The 20475-nt window shown below is 31.8% G+C and overlaps 1 protein-coding gene and 1 pseudogene across 1 annotated transcript; both read right to left on the reverse strand.

Moving 5' to 3' along the window:
- Window positions 1-1414: 1414 nt before the first annotated feature.
- Window positions 1415-11806, reverse strand: LOC138123265 (alpha-N-acetylgalactosaminidase-like). Its single transcript, XM_069037885.1, has 10 exons — window positions 11557-11806; window positions 7629-7799; window positions 7403-7577; window positions 7041-7215; window positions 6888-6982; window positions 6678-6839; window positions 6426-6623; window positions 6207-6374; window positions 4493-4562; window positions 1415-1523 (listed from the first exon to the last, which is right to left on the reverse strand). Exons 2-10 carry the CDS (start codon window positions 7775-7777, stop codon window positions 1483-1485), a joined length of 1233 nt encoding a protein of 410 aa, XP_068893986.1. The 5' UTR covers window positions 7778-7799; window positions 11557-11806; the 3' UTR covers window positions 1415-1482.
- A 77-nt stretch (window positions 11807-11883) lies between these two features.
- Window positions 11884-18377, reverse strand: LOC138123264 (alpha-N-acetylgalactosaminidase-like; annotated as a pseudogene).
- Window positions 18378-20475: the final 2098 nt, after the last annotated feature.

A 20475-nucleotide genomic window follows, 5' to 3' on the forward strand; every position in this document is an offset into this window, starting at 1 on the left:
TACCCTTTTGAATTTCAACTACCAATGTGTTCCCTAAATCCAGAATTTTAAAATTTTTAAAAAGAGATTGCGGTACTATTCCCGTTGCTGAAATTATAAGTGGTAAAATAGAATTTTTTTCTAAACTCCAAAGATTTCTCATAGCAACGGAGAGCTCTAAATATTTATTAATTTTTGTGTTATATGTCTGTGATATAATATGAGAATTTGGAACAGCTATATCTAAAAGATATGCTTGCTTTTGTTGTTTATTTAAAATAATAATGTCTGGTCTGTTATGCTGAATTTGAATGTCAGTTAAAACTGTGCGATCAAAATATAATTTGTAATTGTCATTTTCCGAACAACTTTCTGGTTTATAAATATAATGTGGTTGTGTATCCTTTAATAAATTGAATTTAACAGCTAAATTCATGTGTATAATTTTAGCGAATATATCATGACGTTTCTTATATTCGCTTTGAGCCAAAACGGTGCTAGAAGAAATGATGTGTTCAATGGTTTCCCCTTCAGTTCCGCAAATCGATGATCGATTGTAAACCGCATATGTGTTTTTTATAATTTCTTGTATTTATAACACGATCTTGTATTGCAAATATAAAACCCTCATTCTCAGGGTGAATATTTGATTTTTTATGCCATGCATGAGAAGCCTGAATATTAATTTCTGGTTGTTGCAGTTCTTTAAAATATCTCCCATGTAAAGACTTCTGTTTTATATTTGCTATAGTGGGTCTATCCCACCTCCACCCGGCGGCACGGCAATTTTGCCGGAGTACATACACTATTACGGATATTACTATCAAGTAATAGTGCAGTGCTTATCAACATAATTACCGGCGTCTTGCCTCCACATTTTGACTTTGTTGTGTATTATGTTCTGTGTCAATGTTAAGGAACTTCCTCACGATGTGACATGAGTATAATAATATACCTTTTTGAATTTCAACTAGTGGGTTATTATTATCTTTTTTATTTTTGATAAAAATACTTCAACAATAAACCAGTTGAGCCAGCCTTGCTTTGGTGTTTGGTTTTGGCAAAAAACAATTTTTCACACTGTAAAACTTGCCAGTTACCTTTAAACAATGTATTTGTTGCCACTCTGTTTATTTCACATCGAAACTATTTTTGTTTATAATGTGGTAGCCTAGTGAGAACAATATTAATTACACTACGAATGAAAAAGCTCTTTGGTGCCACGGTACATACATATGTTATTCTTTTAGATAGACAATAATGTTGCAAAACATTATGTACGCAACTTGGAAAGAAAGCACTGTTTTAATCGCTGCGCTCGTGTGTGTAAACTTCTCCTTTGTAAAAAATAGCACTGCTTTATGCGCATACTGAAAAAATAACTAACAAACACATTTTTCATTGAATTTTTAAGGGTATGTGAAAAAAAGACAAACTTGCTTGAATTTTTATTTACTGAATGTCACAATACAATCTACGTCATAATGTTGAAAGTCTGCATTTTCATTTTCCTGAGACGGGCGTGGCAATAAGAAGCACTACACCTGCAAACACAGTTACATCTAGAGAAGATTTTGTCCAGTCAACCAGTCAATAGTTTTCATTGAACTTGACCCACAAACTTGGAAGTAAAAGTTATTTTGTTAGGAACAAGGTTGAGGTGAAATCGTGGTCGTGATATAATTATTGTCGGACGTACAACTAAATTGTTAACTTAAAGAATACCTAATGTTCTATTTATATTCAATTTCTCGGAGTGCATTACACAAATTGTTAGAACCGATGCGGATGATGAGTGCGAAGAGGAAAAACCCAACATATTTAATCGTCATTACCAGAACTACAGTAAGCGTGTAGTGTCCCCAATATAAATTTCTTTCGTTGTCTGGTTAGAGTATTAAAAGTTTGTTGGGAAAGCGGAAAAAATTGAAACAACAATGTTGTGACGTCTTTTTTCATCTCCTGAAATAATAAGCCGAAGCACTCGTCCGATTAAAATAATAAACAGAAATTTTCACGAAAGATCTCGAGTCATTTCCGCAAGTTAAATTTGATGCAAATTCTCGGTATCGATTTTTATTATCTGGAAAAATTATAAACAGAGCAGACCTTAGCCCCACATATTCGTTCTAAGAACATGAAGATGTAGAGCAATTAGTAGAACAGTGTTGCTTCACTAATTGTTGCATGTTATAAATTGCTTAGGTATTTACAAAATCAATTCCTGCTGTACCACATTTCATTAATTTAGAAATAGGTAGTTGTTAGGTTTTAGAAAAGGTAGTTTTATGTAGAACAATAAACATAAGAATTGAAAGGAAATACCCGACAAATTATTTCTCTAGATTTTACCGACCAACTTATAAAATTTAAAACAACAACAAAGTGTTAATAATTAATTGTTTATGTTTTTACGTTAAATTCATTATTTCAATTTTTTGATGGCGAAAAATAAAAAAGAATATGTCAAAATCGTTAGTTTAAATTATCTCTTCCAAAATCCATTTAAAAATTGAAGCAATTTTTAAAGCAACAATTATTTTGCTGGCTTGGCAATTTGTTGCCTCTACAAGGCCGCAATTTATCTCAAATATAAAAATGAACAAAGTGAAAATGGCGTTTGAAAAAAAATTATATACCTATTCAGAAATTGTTTAACCGGTTTTTTTTATCTAATTTTTAATTAGAAACTCAAATCTTGTTACGTCCAATATCATTTATTAAATCCTCGATTAAATCTTACTGACGTACGTAAACGCCTTGAATATTTATAAATACTAAAAATTAACTAGGTACTAGTTTATGATGAATATAACTTCGACTTTGATACATTTTAGTCAGTGCTTCAATCACTTATTAAGTTTTTGTTTTCATCTCAATTTTTTTTCAATAAATCGTAGTAATTTAAAAAATGATTATACCGGGTGATCAAAAAGGACTGTTTAAGTTGGCAGTACAATTAAGAAAATTTTATATTTCGGTTATTTATAACACTGCAACCGGGTATGTTTTGTTGGTTTATTTGACAAATATCTGATGTAGGTATAGCATTAACAACGACAACCCATCAACAACCGAAAGTTACTCCTGTTATACAATTTAAAATACAATTCAGTGTTACCAACTTAAACAGTCCTATTTGATCACCCCGTATATTTTTGTTTAAAATTAAATTGTTTTGCGTTTCTTTCTAATACCAAATTAGAAGAATAATTGGTAAAATATTCATACTTATTACAAACGAATCCTGTTCAATTTTATGCATTATTATTTTATGTACTATTCCTAACGTCAAAAAGGTAAACATTTTTCATAAAATCAACCTACTAAGTTTCTTTTATAATTACTAATTAATAATTAAAAACTCTTGCCGTTTCATGCTTTTAAAAGTAAATTAGAGAAATTTAGTAAAAATAACCGTGGCTTTCCTCATTTCGATGATCTTATGTTGGTTAAATTCCACTTCTGTTCAAATCAGTTTTTTATAGAATTTTTCAATTACAAATTTTATTTTTGTTGTGACGTCACATCCTTATTAATATTTACTGACGTATCTACCGTAATTACGACCAATCACCATGAACTAGCTACTTATAATTAGCAATGACAAACGTCATTTTGATAGTGGAGTAGTCTGATTTGGTTTTAATCTTTTACAAATCAGTTTTTTCTATACATATCTATTTAGAAGGTGGTTTTAGGCTTTGATTCTGTGTTCGTTTAATAATTAATAAAATTTCTAGGCCACTCAAAAATAATGTTAGATTTCATTCAGCACCTTAGGATTAAATTAATAATAAACATTTATATTGTATTAATTATTCGTTATATTTAGGCCCGGTTTATTCAGCTTCAAGTAAATTTATCTGGCCAGTAGTTGCTATGATTTAGATCCATGGTAATTACCGTTCAAATAACGTTACTTGAAGGTGCCTTAATCTTTTGTAGCTGGCGAAGTCAAAACAAGTCATAGAAAATTGGAAAGCAGTATTATTTTCAGTCACATCTCTTATACTCAATTCTGCTTTAATCACTAATGAAAAAATTCTTTTGTAATGTTATTTAAATTTAAACCAAGGTTAAAAATATGCAACAAAAAATAAAAGTTGGATTCGTTGTATTAATTGGGAATTAAAGTTTTTTAAAAATCTGAAAAAAAAAACGGAAATACCACAAGTCAGGGAAAAACAAAGTCTTCTTTCATAAAACTGCTGAAGTAATTAAAATGTGGCAAATTATAATATTTTTTGCTTCCCTTCTCTCATTTTTATGACGGTTTTTTTCTTATTGTTATTTGTTTGTACAGTCCCTGCTTAGACCCCAGATTTTACTTGGAAAAGAAATTCGGAATATTTTTGCATTGGCGAACAGCTCCGCGTAAAAGTGAATGAATGAGGTTGTCACTTTCCAATCGCAGTTTTACTTTCTATTCATTTCAATATTTGAAGATGATAGGAAGACACTTTCTTTTACCGTACAACCTGATCTAATATTATGTTTTTTAAACACTCACCTGTGGGTTTCACCCGGACAATTATCTCGTCGCTTGGTGAAATAGTGATTGTCGTATTTTCGAAAATATCCTGCAAAAAGTAAAAATTTACTATTTTTAACAGTTAACCTCGCCTCAGGAATAACGAGATACCAGTCAAAAGAAAGGATTTTTATCTGATGGCATGGCTGACATGAGACGTGACTTGTTATTGTAAAAATATAGACAACAAGTATTGTTGTTTTGTGTCGCCTGATGTTAATCCTATTCTTTTTCTCCAAGTATGTTATCTTAATATGATTCTTATTTTCACATAAACCTTGACCATGGATGTGTCGTGGTTGCATTTTATCGCTTTCTATTGTTTCAAATTGATTGTTTTGTTATGGAAATTTACATTTAACAAAGCAGGTGGTTTTAATAATCAAAAAACTATTGAATGTTAACTAACCGCTTTTTTATGTTCAACACATTTTGGAAGAAAAAGCTGGAATATTTTGTAGGAGTAAGAAAATGTCAGTTATAACGAGCGTTCACAAAAATATATGGTCAATCAGGTCGTATTTTTAGTTGATATGCTTTGACATCTCCTTCGGATACATAACCTCACTTTAATTTTGATATTATTGTAATAATTAATTTAAAGTAAAAACGATCGTGTCGCACAAAGAAAACAACAATTTTTTGCAAAAAAAAAAAATGATACCGTTGCCTGTTACGTTAAAGGGAGTAAAAGCAGTACCAGGTCATTCAAGGTTCGAAGTTCGAAGAGTAAAGAAGAGATAATCTCCTTGAGGCCAATTGACCACAAACTTTTTGAACAATCTTTACCTACGCTGTAAAAAGCGTGATAATCAAAGCAGTTTTAAAAAAAATCTCTTTCTGTGAATTACGATTAGGCAGGATTTTATTACATCCTGTATTGCTGGATAAAGATAATTTAAGTCCAAGTGATAATGAAGTTTGTTCAAAGTTGGATTTTATTCTTTATGATCATTTTAATTAAGTGAAAAAACGTTGTATTCAACTCGTTCGTGTGTAAATTAGGCTCTTTATGGCACTGTGTTAGCATTGACAGTGACGTTTTTCTAATTACCACAAATTCAAATCGTTGCATTAAAATACAAATTGTTTTTACAATTTTTCTATTCCACCCTAATCACAATTTCAGTTTGTTTCAAATAAGTGAAAAAGTTAAATTTATCAAATCAAATCAAAGGATGTAAGATCTAATAACACATTCTTAAGTCAGTGCGTTATGTAATTATGAATTAAAAATGTTAATTTTAAAAGTTGCACAATGTTTTGGTTGTTTATTGATTGTGCATTTCAGTCTTTTTGCTGTTAACGAACTGGTTTAAAATCAACTAAAAACCTAGTTTAGTCTGAATCTAAACCGGATAAAGTTGTTTCCAAGTAGATTTTAAATATGCATTTCAAAATTAGAATAGAATATTTCACCGTAATTCCGGTTTAAATCAATTATATTTTTTACTAAACGGAATCTTTGATAATAAGTTTCTAGATCCAAAAAGCTGAAAGTGTAATAACAGATTTTCTAAACATTTTGATTTTTGTTTTTATCTTTTGTCACGTATATGCACTTTTTTTTAAAATTAGGTTGAAAGTATTTTATGACTCATTGTCATTATAGAAAACACTAACACTTAATGAATCATAATTTTCCAACGAAAAGTGCAACGACCACGTAGGCAATCAACTTTACATCTCTCACCTTCACAGTGTATTGTGACGCTGCAGTAATATTCAAATCCGACAAAGTAATATTCAGCCTGTAGGGATAACCGTCTACTCTGTTGCTCAGAAAACCTATAGCAGCAGACGTAGCACCACTTTCGTCCTTTGGTAGAATTGGTTTTGTCCAAATATCGATTTTTTTAACCTGTATAGAGAAAATATAATCTTAACCAAAAACAAGAATATTGTAGCGTACGGTTGACACTAATCGTCCTTGCACACCTAGAGGATCTTGATTAATGCTTATAATCTCCTTATTTAACAAAATATCTCTAAATTTCGGTTCGATGGTTCTCAAATCAACAGACATAATTAAGGGCGCTGCCATGATGGCCCAGATTGCCATTTGCGCTTTGCTTTGTTCGTAGCTCAGTCCAAAATTACCAATAATTAACTAAAATTAAGCTCTGTACGACAAATTTCCATTGGTTAGGTCCTTCTAAATTACCATATCGGGGTCGTTCCAGTGACTAGTTCCCGAAAAAGAAGCGATACGATCTTGATTGTCACTAAACCACTTCAAAATATTTGTCACGTTGGACCAAGTATCGTCTATGTCGTCCCAGTTCCGCCACAAATTACAAGTTTCTTGTAGCACAGTGTAGTTGGACTAAAACTGTCACCTAAGTTTTGTTTAAATTAAAAGAAAAGCATTTACTTTGATTCCTAATGGTTCTTGGTAAGCTGGCCAACTGCATGAGTAGACTATTGGGCGTCCAGTTTGGTTCAAATATCTACCCATTTCAATATAACCTAACAAAAGTATAGTAGTAGACCAGTTTACGAGTATATTCTCCTGTCACAACTCTACCTTGTTGCAATTCATCGATGTCTGCATAACAGCCGTCTAATTTCAAATAATCTACTTCCCACTCTGCAAAAGTTTTAGCGTCGGTTTCTAAATGGCCGTGACTACCAGGATATCCAGCACAAGTTTTAGTACCATAGTCACCATATATTCCAAATTTTAATCCTTTGCTGTGTACCTAAAAATATAAGGTAGAATAACAGACAAGTATATGTTTTAAAGAACAAAAATTATATCATATATCAAATCGTATTTTATTAAGTAAGTCATTCTTGATTTTTTACACATGATCAATCATTGCACAAATAACTTAAGTTACAGAAGTATCTAATTTGTGATAACAGCTCTGCAGGTATGTTACTTACGTAATCAGCAAGAGCTTTGATTCCATTAGGAAATCTAGTAGCATTGGGCTGTAGTCTTCCTTGATCATCTCGTTCTTTAGATGCCCAACAGTCGTCGATTATAAGGTATTCGTATCCTGCTTCCAAATATCCATCGGCTGCTAAATGATCAGCCATCGATCGGAATAGCTTTTCGCTAGAGTTAACAAAGAGTATGAAGGCAATTTTTCGATTTTTAAATCATTACTTGATACATTCGTCGGGATAAGCGTCGCAATCAACCAAACATCTGAATCTCTGCCAGTGCATCCACCCCATTGGGGGGGTAAGAGCGAGTCCATTGTCTAAAGTTTGTCCCAATGGAATGTATACTGCACACAGAAGTAGCCACAACATTTTCAAGTGTTGTTCCCTAGTACTGCAAAAAAAAATATATAATTATTTAATCTAATGTAGAAAAGAACACGATATGGTTTAAAGCAAAGGTAAAATAAATTGTGCAGGAAAAGAATTACAGAGGGAGATAAAAAGTACCTAATAAATAAAATAAACCAAGATCCAGAGCAAACACATATCATATCACTGGTAATGTGCAAAATCAGTAATATAATAATAGCAATGTTAACGGCAGTTAACCAAACGTTTAGAGCACAAACATATATGTAAAAACAGATAAGAAAGTAGTAGTAACAATAATAAACAAACTGTGAAAATTATGTGTGAGAGAGAAATAATAGAAAAACAGTATATTATACACCAAGGTGGAGAAGTTCATGATTATAGCCAGAGCGCCAAGATTAGATCCCGAGGCGCGCCGAGGGATGTAAGGCGCGAAAGCTATAAGGGACTTCTCTAACGTGGTTTATATACTATTTTTTTCACTACTAGATACTTTCTGATAATAATTATTAATAAAATTATTTTGTCGGATGCGACGGATCCGAGTTGTCATTTCCAAACGGTTGCTATGAAAATCGTCTACGTTAACCAATGAAATAAGCGACAATCTTTCGTTGCTAGGTGACGGTTGTTCATTATTAACCCTGGGTTAATAATGAAAAATTATTAACCAGTAGGAGAGAAATTCTACTTCTGGGTTCGGTTCGAGAGTAGTGCAATAGCGTAGGTATTTTTTTTTAAATAACGATATAAGTGGTTTCTTTTACCTAAATAAAATGTCAATTTTGAAAAATACAGACATACATAAACATAAGCCCTCATCGTTTACCGTTTTTTAGAAACAAATAAGTTTAATATTAAATTAAGTTCAATAATAAAAGTTTTAATAAATTTGCAAAATATATTGTAGGTACGGTTTTTTCAACAGTTGTTAACAATATGTATATAGATATTTCTAAAAAGACATTTAAAAAAAATTAAAAATCAACAGTTGATTTTAAATGAAAATCTTTAATTGTTGGGAAAGTAATGAGGTAGTGTCCAGATTTAAAAGGATTATAAGAAATAAATAATTTAATAATTTCTTTTCATTAAAGCAAACAATCATTCATTTAAATTTATCATAACCTAAGGATTTTATTGATAACGACAAATTAATAGTTGTAATAAAAACCATAGTAACATTTACCTGCTAGTAGAGGAGAGTGGTGTAAATTTTTGATAAATTTGTTTTGGCTTTCATACTTCATAATAGATTTTTTTCACTACTAGTCTTAGAAGGCGTCATTATTGAGACTTGAATCGACCCCAGAAGTAGAATTTCTCTCCCTAGGTTAATAATTTTTTATTATTAACCAGTAGTCAATAATGAACAGCCGTCACCTAGCAACGAAAGATTTTCTTTGATTTTATTGGTTAACGTAGACAGACGATTTTCAATTTTCATAGCAACCGTTGAAAAATGAGAACTCGGATCGTCGCATCGGACAAACAAATTTAATTAATAATTATTATTAGAAAGGGTTTTAACGGATCTAGTAGTGAAAAAAATAATATATAGACCACGCTAGAGAAGACAATTTTAACCCTCGCTTCTTTATTCCCCTCGAAGCTTCGCTTCTCGGGGAATAAACTACCTCGGCTTAAAAAAATGTCTTCTCTACCTTGGCGTATAATTACTATTTTTCACTACTAGTCTCAGAAGGCGTCATTATTGACTCTCGAACCGACCCCAGAAGTAGAATTTCTCTCCCTAGGTTGATAATAATTTTCATTATTAACCAAGGTCAATAATGAACAGCCGCCACTTAGCAACGAAAGATTTTCGTTGATTTCATTGGTTAACGTAGACGATTTTCATAGCAACCGTTGAAAAATGAGAACTCGGATCGTCGCATCAGACAAAATAATTTGATTAATAATTATTATCAGAAAGGGTTTTAACGTACCTAGTAGTGAAAAAAATAGTATATAAACCACGGTGAAGAAGTCCCTTATAGACTTCGCGCCTTAGAACCCTCGGCACGCCTCGGGCTCTAATCTTGGGGCTCTGGCTATAATCATGAACTTCTTCACCTTGGTGTATAATATACTAATATTATACTGAATAGTTTAACCAAAATTTTTACTCCAAAATAAAAATTCAAGAAAAATTGAGCGAGCTTTGGTAGGTATATTGGGTGCCTCAAAATTCTTCAGAACAACTCAGTATGGCAACATTGCCTTGATTGCTGTTTTGTATTTCCATGGATACAAAAAAAAGGAAATATTGGCAGATTATTGAAATAAATGGAATGTTTTTAAATGTTGTCACATTTAGTGTAACAAAGAGGTCCATATTTTCTACAAAAAAGAAGGTAGATTCTTTTAAACATTTTTACCTGATATTTTATGACTACTTAACACCGTACTGCTAAGCTGTTCCACGCATTTTGGGACACCCTGTATATACATTTTTATCTATCATGTTTATTATTTTTTTTATCTATTGCATTATATTTATTTAAAGACAAATTGAAGTTGAAATATAAATTATTTACTAAATGATAAGGTATTGGCAATAATGATTTATGTTGTAAAAGGGATTTGGATTAAAATGTTTCCAAAAAGTTTCTCAGCATACAAGCAACAAAACAACATAGAATCAAGTAAATAAATTATTAGATTTGACGGTTAAGAAAACTGTCACGTCATTATTATTATTGCTATAATGAAGAACGTGGGAGCACTAAGTAATGAAGGTTGTACGATGCGATTAAGTGATTAACAGTTACTTAGATAAGGGGCGGTTATGACTTTGACAGTGTCAGATTTTTCGTATCTTTGCTAACTCAGCTAATAAACGTCAAACAACTGTCATTATGAGTCAAATTTTAACACAACAATGGTATTTATTTCAGAACATAAGTGAATCTTATTTTCGTAATGCTTTTTTCAATAACGGAAAATAGGCATGCAGCACTGTTGGCTGTTTGAGCGAGTTTCGGCAAAAATTTCCAAATTTAAATTGAAACAGGTATGTGGAACCAAAAATACTTCCATGCATTCCAGAAAATTTGTTAACATACGTCCAAAATCTCAAAGCCTTCTTTGATCTAAATAATTGTTGATCGCACGGTATAAGAATTATGTCCAGACCCGCCTAGTACGGTTGTGAATTAATTGTCAAGTACTGCAATTTTCATTACAGTTTAAATTAAATATGTTACTGAAAGACATAGGTTTGGGTGTCAATAGAATTAAACATATTTTCTCTTCACGCCAGCTTTTACTAAACAATTTAATTTTCCATTAGGTACAGTTAGAGACACGGAATTTCGGGCATCACTGTAAATATATTGTCAAAAAATGTAAAATAGACTTCATTATTAACCTCAATGATTGACATGCGATTGACGTGAACAGAAAATACTTTTCAAAATTTGATTTTTGAATGTCACGTTGACAATAAAGGGTTATTTACATGGCAATTTTTTGAAGTGACAGAAAAATTATGCCCGAAATTCCGTGTCCCTAACTGTACATTCAACTTTTTTAAATGTTCAAATCTAACGTCCATATTTATAAATTGACATACTGTCAAATAATAATAATTCTAACCTATTTCTAATAAACTGTTTTCACACTAATTAATTTATACATTTTCATTAAAATCTATAAATTTAGTGACGTCTATTCCAAATTTAATTTAATGATTAATTTACAATTAAGGATCTTACGAGTATATTTAAATAATATTATTCGATTTTACCAAAGAATTTATGTTAATTTCGTACCTCTGCAATTGGAATACTGAGGAAGGAAACGTGTACACTGTCACCACTGATTAAACACTAATAATTTCTTTAATAAACATCTTATTCATTTCTAATGAATAGAGTTCAACAAACTAAGAGACGTGCCCCGATAAAAACCTGTACACTATCGAGGATTACGAATTTGAAATTTAAATGAATTAGTTTGCAACACTCGGTTAAAATTCGCTTTTAATATTCACAAACTGACTTTACTGTTAGCTGCTTCAGCCAGGAGCAGTAGGTATGTTCTGCTTTATCACCAAATGTAAATTACATTTTAGTCGTGACGTAAGACAAGAAATTCAATACTTCGTAAAATATTTATTATAATACATATCTATCTTCCTCAACAATGTGTTATCGTGTTTGTACAATTCCCAAGTTGATTATCGAATGAATTTTTAATGACCTTTCTGTGCCTTTGTTCCGTCCACAGCAACCAAGTGCCAAAACACAGCGCCTGAAAATAAAAAATAAAAATAAGTTTTCAAAATAAATTTTGACAAAATAAAGTCAAGTGAATGTGAATATAATAAAATCCATGAGTTCCAGTCAGTTTATTGCTAAACAGTAGATGTTGGTTGCTCATTAGCTGATTAGTTAAGTAAAGCTTACCTGTTGGATTAACTCTAACTTCAAGCGTGTCTGTATTCATCACCAAAACTTCATCTGTCGATTCAAACACATCCTGAAATTGACAAGAGTATTTTAAATACATTCAAAAATGCAGAATAACCAGTTTACAGTACAAAAAGATTAATAGAACGTGACAATTATAAAATTATCTTAGATGATGAACACTTTCTAATTATACCATTTTACCTTTAACATGTACCCGGCGGTGTTGTTAAGCATCAACGACTTTAGGGTAAACCCTAGTCTGTAAGGATATCCATCATCTCTGTTGCTAACAAAACCGAGAGCATAAGAGTACTCATCGCCAACTTTTGGCAGCATGGTCTTCATCCAAATGTCGACGTTGTCAATCTGAAGAAAAATATGATGGAATTGTCATGCAAACATCTCAACTTACAGTTGTGTGTAGATGGCCTTGGATCCCCAAAGGATCTTGATTGATAGCAATGGCGTGTTCGTTTAGAAGAATGTCTCTAAACTCTGGTTGAATGGTTCGCAAATCGTTCGACATAATTAGAGGTGAAGACATAATCGACCAGATTGTCATTTGAGCTTTGCTTTGCTCGTAACTGAGTCCAAAGTTGCCGATAACCAACTGAAATATTATTTGAAGAATTAGTTTTATACAGAATACGTAGGTATTACAGTACCATATCGGGGTCGTTCCAGTGTCCTGGTCCTGCCACAGGAATCAGTATCTCTTGGTTCTCTTTGTAAAAGTTTACAACTGACGTTACACTAGCCCAGGAATCTTGAATGTCGCCGTAATTTCTATACAAGTTGCAAGCTTCCATGGCAATGGTGTAGTTAGTCTTTAAAACAGCAATGTGTACAATTTTGAAGATTGTAAATTTAAAGATTTACATTGGATCCTCTGTACAAGGGGAACTCGCATGAAAACACTATGGGTCGGCCAGTTTTGTTTAGGTACGAGGCCATTTCTAGATGACCGAGCTCCATTGCTTCGTCTGGGGTCACGTTGCAGCCGTCAAATTTCAAGTAATCTACACCCCACTCTGCGAAAGTATTGGCGTCGATCTCCAAATGATCCAAACTGCCGGGATATCCTGCGCAGGTGTTTGTTCCATAGTCTTCATAAATTCCAAATTTTAGGCCTTTATCGTGAACCTAAAATTCAGTTATATGTTATAATCTTAGACAAAAAAGTTTCAGCTAATCAAGACTACATTGTCTTTCTTATCACAATATAGAAATTTAAAGAAGTGGTCAAAATATTTTGTGTTTTTAGAAGATAATATTCGTTTTATTTTGAATATACTCGTTGGGAGAAATTCTAACATAGATTTGAAATCTGTGTTCAAATTAATTCTATAAAAGTAGTGAAGTTGTATTATTTTGTATCTTCCGTTAAAAACCAAGTGAAAATTCATGACATTCGAAAAATGAACATCTTACGTAGTCCGCAAGAGCTTTAATTCCATTGGGAAATCTTTCGGCATCTGGCTGAAGACGGCCTTCGCTGTCTCTCTCGGAAGCTAACCAACAATCATCCATTATGACATATTCGTAACCGGCTTCCAGATATCCATCTTCGGCCATCCGATCGGCCATATCTTGGAAAAGCTTTTCGCTAGAAATTAGTAAATGTTTTTTTTAATACTTCTTCGAATGAAATAAAAATTTACCTAATACAGTCGTCAGGAAATTGTTTACAATCCATAACGCATCTAAATCTTTCCCAATGTAGCCAACCCATCGGAGGAGTTAAAGCTAAACCATTGTCCAAAGAGTGGATCGTCGAGAAGATGCAGAAGAGACAGATTATTAGGGATAGTTTAAACATCTTTGTACCTGAACAAAGTGATACTGTTTTAACAACTTTGATATTAAAATACTGGAAATTTCAAAATTTTAGACACTTTTGCTCAACACTGTGTTACAACTGATTTTACCATAAAGAGGACATAACATTTTAATGGAGATAGAATTTTATAAATTTTATGATATAAGTTAAAAATAAAAAATAGTCATTTATAATACCACGAGTAGTCCAAATTATGTCGATTATTTTTCAAACTTATTTTTTATTCGGTCACGAATTATCAATTGTGCTTGGGAATGAATCCATGAGTGCGTCAGCACGAGTGAGATTCGGAAGCACAATTGAATGAGTGAAACCAGTTTGAAAAATAGTCTACATAATTTGGACTACGAGTTGTATTCGGAGGACTGTTCCATGAACCAACTTTGGCAATTTGGCAGCAAATCGGAAAAAAGACACGTGAGTCCATTTGGAAGCAATTCTCAAGGCTGCATTCATTTGTTAAAAATTATCGCTGGGATCACTAGTGGTATTACCGATACAATTTCCACGAATGGGAATATTAGGTCCAATTTTTTGAAACCATGGTAACAAATGTGTAAAATTGTGTATTTATTGGTCCATTTTTAACAAATGACAGGTGAATGGAATAGTCTATGTAATTTCTTTAAGTTAAACTATACAGTGAGCGGCAAAAGTATGGAATAAATTCGTCAAAAATTAAACAAAATGTTTTTCAAAAAAATCTTTGGACAGGTCAATTTTAGTTTATAAAAATACACATTTTAATACCAAATAAAGTTTCAAACAGTCATTTGTTTTCGAGTGATGACGTCACCGATATTTTTTTTAAATAAAAACCCTGTATTTTTTTTAAATTCTGATAGCCCTTTTAATTGTCGACAGTATAAAAATTTTGTTATCTTACTGTCGCGAGCAATAAATTTTGGTCGTCAATGTCATTTAAAAATTTGGTTAGATTGTCACAAATTTAAAAATTTTTCCTGCCCATGTCAATAAACTGTCAAAAAATGAGAAAAAAATGCCAATTAATGTCATACAACATGATGATAGGTTATGCTATTTACGACTGTTTTACAATGGAGCATTTTCGATTGCGTCAAAGAATGACCTTGATGACCAAAATTTATTGCTCGCCACTGTACATGAGGAAATTTTTGAGAAAAAAAAAATACTAAAGTTGGAAAAAATAAATTTTATAACGAACAAAAACAAGTCAAAAAATCAAGTAGGTAAATCAAACAGTCAAATGTTACTCTCAATTTCATTCGTATGTGTTATTTGTTTTACAAAACCTTTTCGAAAATCACTCATTTAACAGAAACACAACGTATAGAAATTTTAATTTTGATTGGGTGCGGGGATAAAACTAGATAAAACTAAAACAGAGGGATTTCTTCATAAACTTGATTATTGTCAACAAGCTGGTGGATGGCAAATCGAACATTTAATTCCATAATTTTAAATACTTACTGACACAGTTTTTGACTTGTTTTTGTTCGTTATAAAATTTATTTTTTCCAACTTTATTAATTTTTTCTCAAAAATTTCCTTATGTAAGATAACAACATTTTTATACTGTAGTTTAGACAATTAAAAGGGCTATCAGAATTTAAAAAAATAGGGGGTTTCCATTAAAAAAAATATCGATGACGTCATCACTCGAAAACAAATGACTGCTTGGAATTTTATTTGGTATTAAAATATGTATTTTTGTAAACTAAAATTGACCCGTCCAAAGATTTTTTTGAAAAAAATTTTGTGTAATTTTTAACGAATTTATTCCATACTTTTGCCGCTCACTGTATTTTGCAATGTTTGGTTGAAAAATTCAGAATTCGTATTTGTCAATGTTTTTTTTTTTAAGAAAAAATTGTTTTGCTTCATTTTGTTGTCAACCACATTAAAATAGTAAAAATAGGAATTTACTTCGTTCATCGATTATATGAGTACACTTACTTTCAAAACTTTCGCGTACACCTATTTTTCGCTGTATTACGTAAATCAGGGTTGTAATTAATCAACTCTGACATTTTAACGAAGTGGTCCATAAGAAGGGTTGCTCCTCATAAAGGGCTAAACGAAAGCACTGTTCTACAAGTAGGTAATTAGTAAAGAAGAGGTGGGAACAAGAAGGGACTGTGAGTAGAAGATCGATCTTAATTTTTTTAATTGCTGTCAATGTGATCTTTAACGTTATCTGATATCTCAAAATTACCCGTTCACACTGCTTAAAATTTGCAAAATCGTTGTTACTCGATTTTGAATGTGTACGCGAAAGTTTTGAAAGCAAGTGTATATACAGTGTGGAAACTTTAACTGGAATAAAATTCATAACTTCGACATAGATGATTTTTGTAAAAAATCCCGAAACAGGTCGATTTTTGTTTTTCCTTGCCCATATTTTGGCGTGTATGGTTTTTGCATATCTGCTCTCGGAAGCTCGCAACCACCCCTAACTTTTTTTTCAAATGGAAGGGTATGCCAAGTGACACAATATACAGTGTGGAATAAAATGATTTACATCTAGTTACCTTTGGAATTTTTGCACATGTAAATTTTCCTGTACCGCTCTACTTTTTTTTTGAAGTGCGGAACTATTAGTTCTGTCAATAAATGCCATCAATCGAATTGACAATTGTTACAATTTATTAAATTGAATTAACAAACGTTGGTGGCCACTTTCAACACTAGCTGTGGCTTGCTTTTGTTAGCTCCTTTTTAATTTCAATCTCTACTTTTGCATTCATATCATCCCTTCGCAATAAATCACATTTGGAATTTTGGAATATTTTGAGGTTAGGCTTTCTTTTTTTTGTAGAGCGGCATTTCGTATTTTTACAAGGGTAATGCAAAGGTAACTAGATGTAAATCATTTTATCCAATTTTGCCTTATAAAGTCATGTTTAAATACTTAGATACAGGGGATAAAAGCACTTGTTTAATGAATAATCGAATAAAATTTTAATTGCTCTAGCGGTTTAAAATTTTTATTTCGCTAGCGGTTTAAAAATGTCAAGTAAATGTCAAAGAAAATAAATAAAAATGTATTAAACAATAATTATACATACATTACAGGTATTGGGAAGCAATTGTTCATAATTGTATCATCCATTTTCTAGATTTTCACCTTCTACACGTGTATACGCCGTAAATACCTAATTTTATTAGAAGTAATATTGGATAAAATAATTCACTGTCACACCGATTTTTTGTTCTCATGTCAATAAAGCCATGGCAACAAAAAATCACACTCAGCGACTCGACAATCATAGGTGATTAGTGACACAAGCTTCGGACTTGATTTTAAAAAAAATACACTCAAATTGGAGAGGTTTATTAGTGCAAAATTGGATAAACAGTTGTATTATACTCACGGGCTAAATGAATGTTTAACTTGCGATGTTAACGCGCTTGCGGCTTCGCCGCTCGCGCTGTTAAACGCATCGCTCGTTAAACATTCATTTAGCCCGCACGTATAATAAATAACTATTATTCCACACTGTACTAATTATACAAATGTTCAAAATGGACACCGTTTGTTTCTTGGCTAATTGCAAATCGATAGTAATATGTATCCTTTACGTTTTATAACATTTCCGGTATGATTTTCCTAATTTCATGCCTAAAACCGAACAGTATTAAAGACCGTAAGCAATGTATTTGACATGGAATTAGGTAAATCACACCGGAAATGTTACGAAACGTAAGGGATGCATGTTATTATATCGATTTGCAATTTGCCAAGAAAGAAACGTTGTCCATTTTGAACATTTGTTGCATTAAATAGAATTCAACTTATTAAATTGGTTTTTATTTTTTAGCACGTAGGCTTTGAAATTATTCAGGAAACAAATACTCGTAGTGCGTTGCATTTCTTGCGAAGTGAGCTTTCAAACAAGGCGTACCCTTCCATTTGAAAAAAAAGTTAGGGGTGGTTGCGCACTTCCGGGAGAAGATATGCAAAAACTATATGCGCCAAAATGTGGGCAAGGAAAAACAAAAATCGACCTGTTTCTGGATTTTTTACAAAAACCGCCAATGTCCAAGTTATGCATTTTATTACAGTTAAAATTTCCACACTATGTAAAAATATGTTAATTAACTCTTGACAACTTCTTGTAAAATTAAGCTAATAACATAGTATTTATGTATTAACAACTAAAACGGTTTTATTTTTATCTAAATGTATGCACTAAAAAATAAATTTTCTCTACTTACTGCTACAATTATTTTCAGTTATTATGAATCTGTTGAAGCTTATCAACTTATCGATACTGCCAACTATATTGTTTGTCCAGATTATTTATATTCTTTTGTGATACTGAATGTTTTTTAGATTGTTGTCGACATTTAGTTATCGCAAATAATTACCAGCAAATTTTTACAATCAGTGCACCTTTCAATATTTAGATTATTTGATGCAAAGTTCGTTAAAACCAATTTTATGTTTTAGTTTTTTTTTTTATTATACCTGAATCAAAATACAGGGTCTATCAGAACTGGCGGACCAAAATATTACGCTGAAATCATCATCTTCGGGGAATAATAGGAAAAATATTTTAAAACATCCATCCTCATTGGATTTTAAAATAAGAACGTTTTTAATTGACCAATCGCGTGTAGATATAAAATTACCTTAAAAAATTATTAAGACATAATAATTGAATATTATGTCATAATAAATTATTTTTGACAATTACAAAAGTCATTAAAAACGCTTAATGTTTACTTCTTCAGAATATTTTGATATGCTTGTCTTACATGGACAGTGTAATGAGAGTGCCACAGTTGCTGCTCAGGAGTACGCAGTTCGTCTTCCCAATAGGGAACATCCTAGCAGAAATATTATAACCTGAAAAATACTATAACCTAAAAACGTCCGTCATTGCACAAACAATGCATATGCATCATTTGAAATGCATCCATAGTTACAAATAAAGCAGGAAAACTAATGTGTAGGTAACTTAACATCAACAACAGGATTGGTCAGTTTAAATTGCTTCTTTCCTAATTACTATAGATAGATTTTTTTGAACATTTTTCCTATTATTCCCAGAAGATGATGAATTCACCGTATTATTTTGGTCCACCAGTTCTGATAGACCCTGTATGTATCTGTTTTTGACATTAAAATGCGTGCGAAAAAGGGCTTTTAAAACACTAAAGCTTTAAAGGTTGTTTAGGTAACAACAAATTGACCTACATTTTGAACAATATACACAATTTATAACAAATATACATGGTAACGAAACAACAATAAATTGATCATTTCTAAAGGGGGCCCTAAACGTACAATCATATTTATAAGACATGTATGTGCAAACAACTGACACAAACAAAAGTAGTACCCACATTATCCAACTATCCTTTGGATATTTGTTTGTACAATCAATTTTAAGATAAAGTTTGCGTAATGTAGGAATATGATTTTTCATGTATTATTACATAGAAGTTGGAGATACAAAATGTACGACCACACGTAACAACAAGTGATTGCCAATTATTTCATTTACTCTGTTTGTACAAACATGTTGAGTAGTCTAGTTTTCAACTAATTGTGCTAATAAAACTGCGTGCGAAAAGAAGGGCAGCATAATTATGTTTTTTTGTTCGACACTGTCAGAATTTGAGAATTTTCTCCTATGTGAACGGATTTTGATAAATGTCACAACTTGTCAAAACGAAACGTCAAGCTAATTTTAAAGGTTTTAAGCGATTTGGAGCCTTTAAAGGGCTCGTCGAACAAAAAAACGTTGTATTCAACTCGTTCTTGTGTAAATTGGGCCCTTTTTGGCACTCGTGGGCCTTTAAAACGCTCGTTTCACTCGCGTTTTAAAATGGCTCACTCGTGCCAACAAAGGCCCAATTTACACACAAACTCGTCAAATAAACTACTAATAATTGCTTTATTATTACACGACGAAGAGTGTTACAAGAAAAAACGATTATGGTGTAAAGAATGGTACTATTGCGAGCATGGAATTTCGGGCAGCAATTTACATGTCATTTAAAAAAACCCAATGTAGTCTAAGCTTTATTGTCATAAATGTTATAATAATTAATTTTGAAGGAACTTCAAAATAAACTGTCACAATTATGCACAATTTTATATTTTAGTTATTGATTTCCAAAGTTTAATAAAAAAGATGGTTTAGTTTTCAGAAAATGACATCTAAGCACTTGCAGCTTTTCAGAATTGACGAATGCAATTTGCAAAATGATATGAGACAATAGTAGATATTAAAATAAGGTTATTAATACGTCTAGCACCTAATGCCTATTTCACATTATATATCAGTCAAATTTCAAGTCTGCCCGAAATTCCGTGCCCCCAATAGTACCTAAATTCTCGCATATGAATTTATTGAGGGAACTACGAGTATCAGTGATCTTCAAAATTCAAATCACTCATTTTTGTGAATTTTCTATTAATTAATAGAGGTGCATCAGATGTA

This window comes from Tenebrio molitor, chromosome 2, assembly GCF_963966145.1.
Source record: "Tenebrio molitor chromosome 2, icTenMoli1.1, whole genome shotgun sequence".
NCBI classification, from domain to species: domain Eukaryota; kingdom Metazoa; phylum Arthropoda; class Insecta; order Coleoptera; family Tenebrionidae; genus Tenebrio; species Tenebrio molitor.

Excerpts from the sequence above, each read along its gene's own strand:
- LOC138123265 (XM_069037885.1), bottom strand. The coding sequence starts at position 7,777 with ATGTTGTGGCTACTTCTGTGTGCAGTATACATTCCATTGGGACAAACT. Across the intron at positions 6,983-7,040 it reads CATCGATGAATTGCAACAAG|GTTATATTGAAATGGGTAGA; the intron begins GTAGAGTTGTGA and ends TACTTTTGTTAG. Across the intron at positions 1,524-4,492 it reads TGTCCGGGTGAAACCCACAG|GTGTAGTGCTTCTTATTGCC; the intron begins GTGAGTGTTTAA and ends CTGTGTTTGCAG.